A 16,044-nucleotide genomic window follows, 5' to 3' on the forward strand; every position below is an offset into this window, starting at 1 on the left:
TTTGATTTTCTTTCTCATAGGTGTAAAAGAAAGGACATATTTTTGCATTTAGGAATAAGTTTCCACTTTTGTTATTGTTATTTTGTTTTTCTTCTTAAGTTGTTTTCATATTATGAAAAACTAATTTTGTCAAGCTGTAAGATCAGTTCCTGTGTCTGTTCAGTATTATATATGATCTTAAAACTGAGATGGATTAATAGAAAAGAATATTTTGGAAGAAATGGGAAGGATCAAATTTTTGAAAAAAAAAAAAAAAAAACAGTCATCAATTATTGATTCCATTGCAAATTTTTGCAAGGTGAATGATAACCTGATACCATACTTTTTTATTAGTTCAGTGATGAAGTTATGCGTACAAAAAAAACTGCGTGCATTTATCTTAGTCTGCTTCAGAAATAATGCATTTTTTAGTATGTTAATCAGCAAACAACTTTCAGATGAGTGGTAATATTTATGCATAACCTAAGATTTAAGTTCTTTGCTAAGCAGCTGACAAATTTTGATGCACTTCTAAAAGACCTAGCATTATAGTTCTGACTCATATGTTTTCTTCTTGTCTTGTCACTGGAGCAAGGCAATATATTTCCCTAGAAGACCAGTGAAAATTATATCTAGTATTGCTGATGAAATTTCTTGTCTTGAATTTGGAAGCTGTGTATAAACAGAAGAAATTATTTATATAATAAATGTGCAAAGTGACATGCTTGGAAAATAAGTGCCCGGCACTTCAAGTCTGCAGAGTAGTTGCATTTTCCTCCTTATATAAGCTGAGGCATAAGTATTTCTCCACTGCACTGTTAGCACGAAAAATGTGTGTTGGGTGTGGTTCACTTTTTTTATAGGACAGCTCCTGAATACTAAGGCTGTTTATTTCCCTGCATTTCTGTTTATTCCCTACCTGGTGAAGTTCCCAAGAGGAAAGGGTTAATGGGTTTTTTAGCATATGTTGGTGTAAGTCAGTTAGGTTTTGTTTGAGGGTGGTATTTTTATATGTGTTTTTGTTATTTCAAGTGGATTTTATAGGAAGGATTTTCTGAGGTCATTCACTCCGGCATGCACACCTCAATGTCATCTGACACAGTATAGTCCTGGTTTAATGCAAGTTGTTTTCCTTTAATCTATACCTATGCTGTGTATATAACTTTCAATATTATGCTGATTTTCTTCAGCATTGAAGTGCCTGGGAGCAGATTTCATAGGAAATGGGAATGCAGTATTTTATATTAAATATTAATTGTTATGTGTTACAAAATGAAACTATACGATAGGCCAAAGCCTATTACTCCATTTCAGTAAGCCATTAATATCCCCCAAGTAATCAATGTATTCTGTATATTGCAAGGCTCAATTGTGGTTTTTTATTTTCATGTAGCTTAATGAAATGCTGTGGATCACCAGCTGGGCTGTGTTAATGATCCATGTGCATATTCTTGAAATATCCTTGAAATACAACACAAAATCTTACTTAAAGTTTTAAATCAGTGTTGCATTTTTATATATGTAATCCTGGGTTGATTTTCAGACTGGATTATTTAACTGTTTTAGTGTGGAAGAGGCAGTTAATGTCATGCTCAACTCTAGACAGCCAGTTGTACTGAAAGTTTCTAGAAAATTCCTCTTTCTTCAAAGAAAAATTCCATTTCTGTAGGTTTGTTTTTATGGGGTTTTTTTTTGTAACTTGAAGGCCAGATATTTTGAAATAATTATTCATGTCTTTTCTGGAACCACAGTTTGGAAATCTGCTACTTAACAGTCATTCAGGACTTAAAGCAAATGGTCATGTCCACTTTCTTTGCAACAGATGGATTTCTTTGTCTCTTAATAAACACAATTTTTGATAAGAAGTGAGTCCCCAACCTAAGAACTACAATTGTGCAGTTCTTAAGTTCATCGTAATTTCAGATACTTTGGGGTACTCTTAGCACTCTGTCCAAAAACTGCTGTTTATTCAGTGACTGACTCTGATTTTGTTATTCACATTTCTTACAGAAACGCACAACAGACTCTATTGTACTGTAAAAATAGCTGTTGTATGCCTCAAATAAGCTGATACAAATTTTTAATTGTCAGATAATGTCCAAGGTTTTACACTGTCTTGTTTCTTTATCTGGAACTCTTACTAAAATTGGTTTGAATTAATCTTTTTATTTGTCCTCTTTTTGTAGTATAGTAAAACAAATATACTTCCAAGCCCTTAAGTAAGAAATAGAATAAATTGCAGGTTACTACTTGCTATATTCAATGTGAAACAGATCTGAATATTAAAAAAAGAAAAGACCGAATATCTACTATTTATGTCTGGTTTTATGGGAATATTTTTGTAATTTTTAACTTGTTTCTTGGGTACAGCTTGTCACTGCCAATATCTTGATTACTAATGTTATTTGTATTTCCTTTCTAGGCTCTCTGCTTAATAGTGCTACCATTCATTCCTGCGTCAAACCTGTTTTTTCCTGTTGGATTTGTAGTTGCAGAGCGAGTGTTATATGTTCCTAGCATGGGATTCTGCATTTTAGTAGCACATGGATGGAAGAAATTATCAAATAAAAGGTAAATAAATTCATACTGATAAAAGCTCTAATGGGAAAGCTTGCATAGCCATAAATATGGTTATCCTCTTGAAAATAATTGATGAATGTAAATCAAAACTGGTTTAACTTTATTCAAAGTTGATTACTGACTGAAGTTTATACAGTGCATGTGAGTCAGCCAGTTAAAGTTGCTGAAAATTTAATCAGCAAAAAATTAAATTTTCAGAAATGCCATGCTAGGAATGGATATCAGCCATTCAGTATTTTTTAAACAAAACAGTTCTTTGGTTAACAATTTCTCCTTAAAAATGGTGCTTTAAAAGCATGTTTTGTACACACTTTTGTGTTTTCTGATATCTTTTACGTGGACTTGGACATACTTCCCACTGATGCTTTACCCTTAGCCCAGTGGTGTCCTAATGCCAGTTCAGACAAATGGAAAGGCAGAAATTTGCAGTCTGTGTTGTCTGCTATTGTTAGAGATGAGGCCTTGCAGTAGAATTTACACTAACTGGTGCTGCTGAAGCTGACAGCACTGGATAATGAGAAATTAGTGATATATTGTGGGAGTGTGGATTTCTCACAAATCCCACTACAAGGCAGTAAAAATAGAAGTGATGTGAAAGAAAGAAAGGAACCAGGAGAGGATGGCTGGGGAGAAAAATTAGGCAGCTAATGTAATTTACTACAAAAATATTGGAAATCAGTTCTCTAAAATGAGAAAGAAAAGGTTCCTTGCTTTAGAAATATATTGAAAGAAAAATTCTTATAAGCCTGATGGGTTTACAGATTACTGTATATGACTGTTCTTATTAATCACATTGGTAGTATTTTAGAATTACTCTCTAGATTTTATAGTTTCCCTTTTTTAGTGTTTTTAAAACCAAACGTGGTAGACAAAACATGCATTTTGTTTATCTTAGAAGTGGATGGGGAAAAAACCTTGCAGTTTTTAGAAAACTCTTGTGAAATAGGTAGCAGAGTGAACAACTGTTCTGTAAGTCAAATGTGAGAAATAGTGGTTAAGGGTGAACACCTGTATGTCCACTCCAGAATGAGATTTTTTTTAAAACAAATAGTATTCATAATTGTGGGAATACTATTGAATGTTTGGCATCTTTTTTATAATTAAATTAGAATCACGAAACCAAATGATCGGCATGTTAATGTGTATGTTTTAGATCTGTTACATTAAAACTCCAGAAAAATAAACGGCACAAAATGAAAGTTATTCCTGACAAGCTTGTCACGAGAGTGACCTTTGCCCCAGTTTGCAGCTTTATAAATAAAATTACTAGAAAATCACTAAAACTTTCTCCTACTTAGATATTCCAGTAGCACTAGGATTATATTTGTTTATGGAAGATTGGGTAGTCTCCACAGACGTCTCCATTAAGGTGTGTTCTGCAGTGTGGGAAAGATTTGCAATGTGTGCAGTAAAGAATATGTGTGGAATTCTCTGATGTGAAACAAAAGTATGAAAGAATTTTTTAGTTGCATTTTTCATTTTTTAACATTTTGTTAAAAATAGTGTTGTGGAGAACCTCACTTTTTGGCATCATATGTATTGTCCTAAATTACAGATAAGTTTTAAGAGAAGTAAAATTTCTGTGAACATTCTATAAAAATTCTATTGCGTTGTGTGAATTGGACTTGTTCTTATTAAGGGACTTGCATGAGCATAGCAACAAAAGCAGGTAAACAAAATTAATTTTAGATTGAACATATTTCCTTTCAAACTGGAGTGTGCTAATCACAAATGTGGTCCTTTGCTTGCCTTTTAGCATATGATATACTTATAATAATTAGAAATGCTGATGTGCTTACAACAAGTCTTTGTTTCTTTTATTTAATAGTGTGCTAAGAAAAATTTCTTGGGTTTGTTTGGCTGCGGTGCTGTTCACTCATGCCTTAAAAACACTGCACAGAAACTGGGATTGGGAGTCAGAGTACACTTTGTTTATGTCTGCTTTAAAGGTACTGTATTCTGTTTGGAAAGGATAATGGGGAGTTCCTGTTGCTGTTCTTAAGAAACTGCAGTGGAACATGATAAAAATTGACAAAAACTATGCCTGTTTCAGCACATTAATTTCTGTATTGACAATATTGACATCTAATTAGTTGCTTTTGGGAATGCTTTAAAGGAAGTGTGATGCACACATAAAAATTCATATGCAGAAAATAGATGATCATTTTGCTTGTGTCAAAGCAGTTGAATTCATTCTCTTGTCTGGATGAAAGCCGGATATGTTTCAGTACAAAAAGTTTGAGGCATAGAATTATTTCTTCTAAGTTCATATGGCATGATGAGGCAATTGGTAAAATATCCCATAACAGTTAAAATGAATTTTAAGATGATTGGTATTTCTAAGAGCAAATAACTAAAACAAATTGATGTTTCACAACAAGAACAATGTAATCATTCTGTATGTAGTGTTCTGTTATTCTTTGTATATAGAAGCTTGATGAAATCTGTCATTTGAAATACATTTTTATGTCTTAAGATATTGTTAAGAGAAACTCAATTGTTAAGTAATTTCAACTTAATACCTTATGCTTTGGTATCTTTTTCTGGGTTTAGGTGAATAAGAACAATGCAAAACTATGGAACAATGTGGGGCATGCATTAGAAAATGAAAAAAATTTTGAAAGAGCTCTGCAGTTTTTCATACAGGCCACACAAGTGCAACCAGGTAAAGCTTTAACTAATTGCCATCTCTTCACTCCTGGTAGTTCAGTACACTTTAGCTTACATTGGCTGCTTCTCAATGCTCTGTCGTGCTTCAACTGAGCATCAAACAAAGTCATATAATAAGTTAATTGATCCAGGGTTTTTGAAAATAAACTAAAAAAGTCCTCCGGAAGTGATTTCTGTCTATAAAAAGCTGCAAATACTTTGAGAACTATTTCTTGTATGACATTCTTTATGAATTAACTTGAACTGTGATTTCTAATGGAGTATAAAATATGGCTTTATTTTTTTATTCAAAACTCTGGAAGTGTGTAAGAAAATTTAAAAATCTAGATAATATTAAAATGCACATTTAATCCATTTTATATATTGTTACAGAAGAAATTCTAGGTATTACTGAACAATCTTTCCTTTTAGAAGATTAATAAATAACCTTCAATTTATATGCCTCTATTATAGCAAGAAATTAGATACAGAGAAGTATGATAGGACCTTAAACTTTTTACAGTTTTAATTTTACAATCCTTCATTAACCAGTTCCTGGTTAAATTAGTAGCTGCATAATTAAGATGAAAACTGATAGAGTTGCTTTCTTCTTTTAGTGATGGAGATGTTTCATCAGAAACATCTGTGTTTAATTTCATGATACTAAGTGCATGGAAATATTTTAAATTTCATTCTTTTCTTTATTAAGATGATATTGGTGCCCACATGAATGTAGGAAGAACATACAAGAACCTAAACAAAACAAAAGAAGCTGAAGAATCATATATGATTGCTAAATCATTGATGCCACAGGTAATTAGGAATTTAATCTACCACTGCAGCACAAAACCTCTATTTCTGATACAATTTTTGGGTTTTTTTCCTGTTGCTTTGTGTGGCTGCGTACTTTAAAGATTATCAGTGTTCTTTTAAAAGCTATCTATGAAAAAATAGGCTGTATACTTTTTTTCTGAAATTGTGGTTGTAAAAGAAAGCAGCAGCCAAAACCTGCAGTTTCTAGTAACAATTGGTTTATTTTCACTCACAGCTAATGCATTGATGATGACTGAGTTTTTGAGCCCTTCAGAGAAGGCTTAAATACAGCATTGAAGGTTGGAGAAGGTAGCCACAGCAGCAACAAAAAAAATTGGCCTGAATATGCTTTTATAAACATGCATTTTGTTACCTTTTCTATTTGTTCAATTATATCTATACCTAGGAAATTTTACTTGTTCATGCTGTTTAGAGTAAAAGATAATAGGATTTTGAAGAATGTGTGAAAGTAATAAAAGCTGTGGTGAAAATGAAACTGGCAACAAAAATTAGCAGCCCGTTGAATAGAAGCATGGCATTTAGAAGTTTGTGAAACACTGTTTCTGTGAAACAGTGGCAAGATTCTAAATGGATAAAGTATAAAAAGTACAGCAGTTGCAATGTCGTAGCATTTTCATCTTTCCTCACTACTTTTCATCTTCTCTATCAGTTGGCAAATCATTGGCTGTAAAATCTTATTTACACTTTTCTTAGGCTGAAAGGTCATAAAAAGGAATTAAAATGTCTGACAGAATGTCAGTTTATGCTTTAGGAAATATTTTCATCTGACTGGGGAAAGTTTTGCAAGGTCTGTTTGGTTTCAAATGACTATCTGCATGAACCAAATTAAGTAGCAGAAGAGCTTAAATGTTGTACAAGTTTTTTATTCTTTATTTCTATGAAAACATAAATAATATTCTGTTTATTTTTGATATGATTTTTCTGGGAAAGAATTACTGTTCTTTGTCATTATCAAAAGCCTACACTATACTGCCCAGTAGTACCCTAAAATAAATGTAGCAGAGTGAAAAGGAGTTCTATACTGATCATCTTTCATATTTCTCCTCATCTGTGTTTGGTAATATGTTGTCTTTAACAGATTATTCCGGGGAAAAAGTATGCAGCAAGAGTTGCTCCTAACCATTTAAATGTGTATATCAATCTTGCAAACTTAATTCGGGCAAATGAATCTCGCCTCGAAGAAGCGGATCAGTTGTATCGACAAGCAATTAGTATGAGGCCGGATTTCAAGCAGGCTTACATCAGCAGGTATATTTTCTAATTTTAGAGATACATATTCTTGAGTAAACTTGTTTGTATTTGTAGTACTATGAACACTATTTAGTTTGTACAGTTCAATTATCTTCTGAAATTGTTTCATTTCCAAGTGAGAAGATGAAGATTTGGGACAATAATCAATTATTCATTACAAGCCTGTTCTTTTAAATTCCTCCTTCAAATGGCATATTTCCATGTAGATTCCATATTCAAACATTGTATAGAAAGACACTTCTATTAGATTTCTTTATGAATCTCTAATTTCTAACCTCATAGTTTAGTTTGAACTAAAAAGCTTTTGGTTGGTGTGAATCATGGAGCTTTCTTTATACTTTCTTGTTAAAGATGGTCCAGAAAATGCAAGTCGTAATTATTTAGTTGACATTATTGCATTTTAGTTAATACTAATGTGGATGTGGGTATTGAGGCTTCTGTCTACTGTTTTGTTTGTTGTGATTCCCACTGGGATGTTCAAGGATGCCTGAACTATAGCTTTGCAGTGTAATTACAGGGCCAAATCAGGCACCCTTGATCAGTTCCTTTTTTGTTCTCGTCCTGCTTATGCAATTGTTTTATACAGGTTTTTGAGATCTGAAAGCTTTAGGAATAGAATGTAAAATAGGGTCTTGTATTGTTTTGTGCTTAAAACTAAATAAAAATCCACTGTTATCTGACACCTACTGTCTGTAGGAAGACAAACTTTAAAAAAAACCTGTCAATTCTTATATGGGTAACAAGAAAAGTATGGTTCTTCAACAGGGGAGAATTACTTTTAAAAATGAACAAACCTCTGAAAGCCAAGGAAGCTTACCTTAGAGCTCTAGAGCTAGACAGAACCAATGCAGACCTGTGGTACAACTTGGCAATTGTTTACATTGAACTGAAAGATCCAACAGAAGCCCTGAAGAATTTCAACCGAGCTCTAGAACTCAACCCAACGCATAAACTGGCGTTATTCAACTCAGCGCTGCTAATGCAGGAATCTGGTATGTTAATTGTCCTCTCTGTGCCTATTGCATGTTTGCATTTATAGCATCCACACTGTTTAACTTTTTATTAACTCTTGCTTTTGAAAAGGAGAAGTACATAGCATCATCAAAAAAGAAGCTATTTATTATAGCTTTGTTATTTTTTAGTATATGGAATTTGTGCAAAGTGTACATACACCTTAGCTGATCAACATCTTTAATACAAGCACTATCTTACAATATGTCTTACACATATAAAGAATAGTGTTACTCAAACATCTTCAAAATAATACCTATATAAACTTTAAAGATAGTAGTTAGTAAAATACATTTAATACCTGGTTTGCATTTGTAGTGATTGATTTAATTATTGACTCAAAAATCTAGCTTACGTCTCTTGGCTTAAATCCTGCTCTACAAATAGAAATGTCTTCATAGGTTTTTCTGTAATACTGCTAATAAGGATGAATTCAGTTGGATTTTCATGAGTTTGTTTTTTATATGTATAGCTCTGTGGATAAGGGTGAGTCCTTAGTGAATTAAGACTGTTGCAGTGAGTATTTGGCAGGTGACCTGCTAAGATTTGTTTCCCTTTTATTAAGATGGTAAACTGCCCCTAAGAAAGATAAAACAGAGTTGATTGAGGCTGAAGACACTTAATAATTTTCCGTCCCTTATCACATTCTAAATTAGGTAGTTCAAGACGTGCCTTGTTCCTTTTCTGTAGAAGTACAAGCAGCTTCAAACAAGCAGAAGTATTAACTATTTAGCATTCACTTTTTCATACAAGAAGGTGCAATATTGTTTCAGGAGGTGAAAGAGGGCAGATTAAAGCAGCCCCCCTGTCTTTCAGTAAGTCTGTGTCTAGAATTTGTTACTAAAATACGTTCACTGTACTATTCAGTAAAATAGCACAGACCACAAGCATGTCTAGCTAATCCTGGTATTGTCAGATAAAATTGTTTTACTAAATCTTTTTTAAACTTTGATGCAAATTAAAATATAGGAGTTACAGATTTTATTGTTTTGGTGTTAGAAGATATCTTAGCCTGGCTACATTAGAAGTCACCCTATGTGCTCTCTGTCTAAACTCTTTCAATCTATCTTTAATAAAATGAGATCTTCCACTCAAAGTTTGCCTCTGTAAGAGCTGGTTTGTCAGAACTGATATCTCTTCTGCATTCCATTTGCTCAACTGTGCATGAAAATAATTTCTCTTAAGCTTGTAGAGACGCCTTTTGTATCTGTTATACCAAACCTAAATACCATTCAACAGCTAATAGAGTAATGATGCTGACTTTGGCTAGAAGTCAACTGTATATAGTTTCATTCCATACAGAAAGTAGATAACATTTGGTTTTGCTGTTACACAGCTATGATGAAAAATAGCATTTAAACCCTTTCACTTTTACAGTTGCATTTTAATTTGGATAAAGACTGCATTTTACAGTCTAAAAATCCTTCAGAATAAATGTTTCAGGAAATATCTTGAGAATGAAATGCATTTTCTGTCACTTAGGTGATGCTCGACTTAGACCTGAAGCTAAGCAAAGACTGCTACATTATGTGAAAGAAGAACCGCAGGATTCAAATGGATACTTCAATTTGGGTATGCTGGCAATGGATGACAAAAAGGACATGGAAGCAGAGGCGTGGATGAAGAAAGCTATAAGGTTACAACCCAACTTCCGAAGTGCTTTGTTCAATTTGGCCCTGCTTTATTCTCAGACAGGAAAAGAATTGATGGCTTTGCCTGTCTTGGAAGACCTACTGAGATACTACCCTGATCATACCAAAGGTCTGATTTTGAAAGGTGATATCCTTATGAACCAAAAGAAGGATATTGTTGGAGCAAAAAAGTGTTTTGAAAAAATTTTGGAACTGGATCCCAAAAATGTACAAGGAAAACATAATCTTTGTGTGGTTTATTTTGAGGAAAAGGATTTAATAAAGGCAGAAAAATGTCTGGTTGAAACACTAGCACTGGCACCTCATGAAGAGTATATTCAGCGTCATCTAAACATAGTTAGGAGTAAAATTGCATCACTTGGTGCTATGGAACAGTCATCACTTCCATCAGATGGGACTGCAGCTACAGAAGCAAAAAAAAACTCATTTCAGAATTTGAAAGAAGCAAAAAGTGAGAAGACAACCACCCAATCAACAGTTGATAATAAAGAGCACTCAAAAAACAAGAAACCAACAGAGAAAAGCAGTGTGGACAAAGAGACTCCCAAAAAATCTACAAAAGAAATCAAAGACATTGAGAAAAAGAGAGTTGCTGCATTGAAAAGACTAGAAGAAATTGAGCGTATATTAAATGGTGAATAGTCTTTACCATGTCACAAAAGAATAAGGGGAGCTATTTTTAATTATTGTTTAATTTGTGAGCCAACTGGAAAGTGTTCTCAGTGCTTTGAAAATAGAAATAATGTTGACTGCATATCACTTATCAAGCAGTAAAAGGCATTACAATGCTCTATGTGAGAAAACCACAACTTTTAAATATGATGGAGGGATGGTTGGGAATTAAAGGATAAAGGGTTGAGAAAAATCTTCATGCAGAATCCTTAATAATGAGAAAATAGCACTCATAAAAGTCATTGATAGTCAGGGATATTAAGTAATGCTACTTTCAAAGATTCAATGGAAGAATTGAATGGTGAATTAGTGGGATAAGCCAGACACTCCTCCTTTCCCCCAACAAATCTGTTTGTATTCTCATTATCTACATTTCAGTTTAAACATCAGCTGAAATTTTTATAGACCTGTGTTGTACAAGAAAAACAGTTTTTCTTTGCATTATTTGTTTCCAGAACTTTACAAATTCATCAAAAAGCCACTGGATGTAGTATAGGAGGATGCAACAACACATTAAAATTTTCAGTTGCATTTTAAATATGGAATGATATATTAACTTTTAGATGGTCTCTATTTACGATGCTAATGGTTTGTACTCTTTTACCTGGTGAGAAGTCTTACGGTGCTCTTAAGATCTTTAGACTCTGCTTTTTTATTTTAAAGGAAATGTGTGGGGTTTCTTAAACTGTCAAACATCTGATTGTTTTTAAAAACTATATTATAAAGGGTGGTTTCTTCCCCAGTTCATTGAATGCTGATAAATGCACTTTGGTACAGTAACCAGTATGCTATGCAGTAGTCCATTTTGTTGACTTTGTATCAATGGCTGTGGATTGACACCTTGGTGTAGTAAATTCTTCCTTGTATGGTAATCTGGTTTTACTATTTCTGTCATTGCAACAGTATTTCTATTCTCATGACTTTTTATGACACTAATATAAGCAATGTTTGCTCAATGCAGTGTGATAATAATTAAACCACTGAATTTAGTCATGTTTAACAAAAGACAATGTAGGTAGTGTCCTTTCAAATACTAAGTTCTATTGTTTTGATACTTTGTCTTGGGTGTGTGGTTTTTATTAAATATTTATTTTGACTACTAAAATATTCCCATTTACACTTTTTCACTAGTGCATCATTTTAATTTCTTACACAAAAGGAAAATCTTTCTAATTTCAGTATTGCTTTTATCCTTATGCAATGCATATATTTTTGTTTAAATATGCTACTGATTACCTAAACCTGATGTTTTCCTTAATTCTCAGAAAGAAAAGAAGTGTAAGAGATGAGTTCACTCATAATTTTCACTGATCATTAAATCTAACTCTTACTCTTCATGTTTTGTGTTATTTCATGATGTGGAAGTATTCGTTAACAATTCTACAATTTAAACTTAATCCTTTCTGTACCTGCTCAACTTTCTGCCTCAGGCAGTAATCCAGCTGTAAGATGTATAATAATCTCTGTGGGAGAGGTCTTAAGTGGGTAAAGGGCTTCCTTGCACAGACCTTTTATTCATTGCTTATCATTCTTAATGTTAGCACCACAATTGCTTGCATGGTAATAACTGCGGGGGGTGGGAGGGGGGAATGTGTTTTAAAAAATGTTATTTACAAGCAGCTGACAGGAACAAGTATATGGTGTGCAGCTGTTCATCATACAAAAGAATGTTTAAGTGCTGCTTTTAAAGAAGGGCTCACAGGAATCTGTTGACCACACCTTGAAAATCACTTGTCTGTGAATAACTCAGATACTTGCACCTAAAATAGCGAGTGTGTTGACTTTTATAGAAACATTTACTTGCGTATTAGTCTTCCTCCAAATCTTTGTTTTAGAAAAGGATTAGCCATTGTTCTGGGCAAGATGAAGGAACCTTCATGTGAAAATGGCAGGAACTACATAGTATGAAAAGGTATTCTGATAGAGAATTTCAGGATTCTCCTCTCTTCTATATGAACAGCTCCTTTTATTGCCACCATTTTTATTTGGTGTGTAAATTGAAGAGGGGAGTAAAGACACAGTCTCAGTCTCTGCATCTGAGTCTCTGTCATGTCTCATCTTGACCATCCAAGTAGCTCTTTAGGTACTACCAAGAACTGTTAGATTTATTGGTGCTAAGAAGTGCCATCAGTTTTAACTAAAATCATCAGGCTGAATGTTGCTGGACGTCTTTCAAGTCTGTTCTCAAGTTCTATTCCCTCTTTGTCTCTCTCAAAGAGATGTCAGTAAAAACAAGTATTTTGACTATCAAGTTGTATTTATCCTGTTAGGATGGGTCAGCCATTTTAAAATTAGGCTTTCACAAAAAAAGGGTTCATTAAATTGAAGTGACATAGCTTGTGAAAAACTATCAAAATAGCATTTACACATAGGAAAACCATCAAAAAGAGTAATTTTGGCTTTTTCTGCTTGCAGGTAGAACAGAATAATCAACAGGTATTTTTCTCCCTTCTAGTTCAATCTGTCTTCTCTCTTCCCACCATCATCATGTGCAAAATGCCATAAATATCATCCCTTTTCAGAATTCCCCAATTTCACTAGACGTGCAATTAGGAATTTCTAAGAGTGGGACAGGAATACTAAAATAATTTATAGCTCTCTATTCATACAGTGCAATTCCTGAGGTTGCTGAAAAATGGATGGATGTCTTATATCATCTTGGCATCCATATGCAAAATTTTTCCCACTTACACATACAGGTGCAGAGTAAGCATTTTAAGTATTGCACATATTTGTGCATGTGATTTGAGTACAGATGCGTGCATTTGTCAGATTATTCTTTGGATCTTTTGCAGGTGAGTATATGCATAGATAGACTTGTAAGCATATGGATTAATTGGATATGCATGCATATAGTTGGGACACACATACTTAGAGGTTGTGCATTTGCAGAGGGGCAACAAAAAAGTACTTTAGTTAAACTTATTCATTCACTTCCCTGAATTCCTCCCATGTCAAACTATGACAGCCTTGTAGCTCACATGCCTTTCTCAGGGGTGTGGACCTTTGGGCTAAGAATGCAGGTATCTGTGCCTTCCTGAAGTTTCTTAGGGAAAGACTCAGTGAAGATCAAAACAATTCAGGGAAGTTTTCAGCCCATCCCAGTCTCTTGCAAGCTTTGCATTGCACAAAAGCTCCAAGAAAGATCCTGATTTGGGTGAGTGTACATGGCTAGGCTTTTCCTTGCAAGTTCTAGAATTCACTTCTGCCTGGCAGAATGTCTGGAATTGCAGCAGAACCTGCTTCACCTGCTGCTGTGTAACCAAAACTATGCTTGGACTTTGAGCCTAGGAATCCTGCTCTGCCTAGACAGAAACCTTGAGAATGGAAAGGCTGTTAGACACCTTCCACCCATCCTTTTCCTCACTTCCTTCCCATACAAAAATACAACACTGTGTAGTATTTCAACTATAGCAAAAAGAACCTGTCCCTCAGACCTCCAACAGAGCTTAAAAAACATGAGAAATTCCTTCTTGAAATCAAAATAACAGAGCTTAGTATGTTACAAATAACGCAATGCTACACTTTGTTTTAAATAATCTTAGATAGCTATGACATTTTTATAGTTCTGAGTAGTAGTGCAGTTGATATTCTTAGAAAAACTTTAAAACTGCTTTCTACAGTCTAGTGCCTGTCTACAAACTGGTAGTGTAGTCTATAAACTAGTGGTTTGGCATGTGGGTTATATGTCCCTTGCAAACGGCCAGAGGAAATCACGTACAGATATCAAGTAACAAAAAGCAATAATGACAAAATCAAACCAGGGAAAGAAAAAAAAAACCTAAACAAACAAATCAGAGGACTTCATGCGTAATTATCTTGGTTTCAGAACAACATAATAAACTTTATAATTTTCCTGGGCTAGGAAATCACCTCAGAAAAACACATTTAGCCTTCTCTGGCATGGTCATAATTTAAAAGATTGCTGAAAAGATAATTGGAATTTCTGGATACCATTTACTGTCAACTAATGAATTCTGTTTAGAATAAAATTAATATAATGTTATTACTCCAGCATAATGCAAACAACTGTTAGCTGCTACATCTTTACCAGTATAAGAAAGACACTACCAAAAGAAAGGGAGTAAAAAGTCCTTGTTCAGTTTGTGTCTTCACCAGTGCTTATTTTAAATGTCTTTTGCTAAATACTCATACAGAGGCACTAACATTACAGCAAATTTAGGGGTTACCTGCTTGCGTGGGTGAGTTCAGTCTTTTGTGGTTATGGACAGAAACAAAGAAATTAAAAGCTTGACTCGGGGTGTTGCATGCAGGACTACACATTGGCATTGAGGAAAAATGTACATATATTTTCTGAAATTTTAGTTACTCATAGATCACTGTAGCAGGCAATTTGGTGTATTTGATACAGTTGTGGAGGGCCATGCAACTTAGATGATTTATCTGAGGCTGTGAATTCTGTAACTGGTGAACGTGAAGCCTTAAAGGACTCCACATAGCACTCTGTGCATTGGAAAAAAGCACGTTGTTCAGATATCCTACCCCTATTTAGCATACGTGTTTGTTTCTCACATGTAAGTATCAGGGTATTGTCTTTTTAAATAGGCATGGCAAGGTATTTTTAATTACATAAGTATTCATCTGCTTACAATGAGAGTAGGTGGAGGAGGAAAATACAACAATTACAGGATGTCTTACCAAAAGCAGAAGTCATAAATCTTGTTTTTTAAAATACCATCTAGAACATGCACTCACCTTGATTTCATTTGCAGTTGTTAACCCAGCCTTACACTTTAGCTGTACGTGAACGTCATTGGAGCGCGGTCTGTGGCGCCGACTCCCCCGTACCGAGAGCTGGCAGGAGATTGTGGCACCGGGAGCTGACAGACTGGGGGATTAGTTGCTACCACTCCTCAGCCTCCAGCTGAATAATCAAGGTTTGCTTGTTTGTTTGGGTGCACTGCTCATTTCATCTACAGGAATATCAGGCGTTATGGATGATTACCTCAGTTTGCAAAATAACAGTAATTGTTCTGTAGATAAAAGTGGCTTAAAGGGAGCTTCTGAACCCCCTTTCTACCCCTTGAACAAATTTTGAACAGGTCTAGAATACTGGGTTGTCTTCAACTCTATGCGTACACTTTTATCAGTTTTCCAGTATAAATAGCTACAAACAAATAAATAAAAAGAATGGAAAGGAATGTGACAGCTTAAATCTCATGAAATTCAAATACTGGGCAAAAACATAAAAGAAGCTGAATTCTGTACTACTTCTTTAGATATATTTATATGAGAAGGTTTTAATGAAGTTACAGTATGATTTGTAACACTGACTGCTATTTCTATAGTTCACACTGTATTTCTGCCCCTTACTTGGATGAATGTAGCCAAAGTTTTAGTACAAATATTTAGGTTTAAATTTTCCATTCCAAGGATAATCCTTCAGATGGTTTAA

General features: G+C 34.2%; 1 protein-coding gene across 3 annotated transcripts in view; it reads left to right on the forward strand.

The window, feature by feature from the left end:
- Positions 1-11,682, forward strand: part of TMTC3 (transmembrane O-mannosyltransferase targeting cadherins 3) — a 29,459-nt gene extending 17,777 nt beyond the window's left edge. For all 3 annotated transcript variants that reach the window (XM_064702033.1, XM_064702032.1, XM_064702034.1), the window contains 7 exons: positions 2,402-2,550; positions 4,388-4,508; positions 5,113-5,224; positions 5,918-6,021; positions 7,121-7,290; positions 8,059-8,285; positions 9,787-11,682. In XM_064702033.1, coding sequence (XP_064558103.1) covers positions 2,402-2,550; positions 4,388-4,508; positions 5,113-5,224; positions 5,918-6,021; positions 7,121-7,290; positions 8,059-8,285; positions 9,787-10,598 — 1,695 coding nt within the window. In that variant the 3' untranslated portion in view covers positions 10,599-11,682. The remainder of the gene's footprint in view (positions 1-2,401; positions 2,551-4,387; positions 4,509-5,112; positions 5,225-5,917; positions 6,022-7,120; positions 7,291-8,058; positions 8,286-9,786) is intronic.
- The last annotated feature ends 4,362 nt before the right edge of the window (positions 11,683-16,044 follow it).

The sequence above is a fragment of the Zonotrichia leucophrys genome, chromosome 1A, assembly GCF_028769735.1.
Source record: "Zonotrichia leucophrys gambelii isolate GWCS_2022_RI chromosome 1A, RI_Zleu_2.0, whole genome shotgun sequence".
NCBI lineage: Eukaryota > Metazoa > Chordata > Aves > Passeriformes > Passerellidae > Zonotrichia > Zonotrichia leucophrys.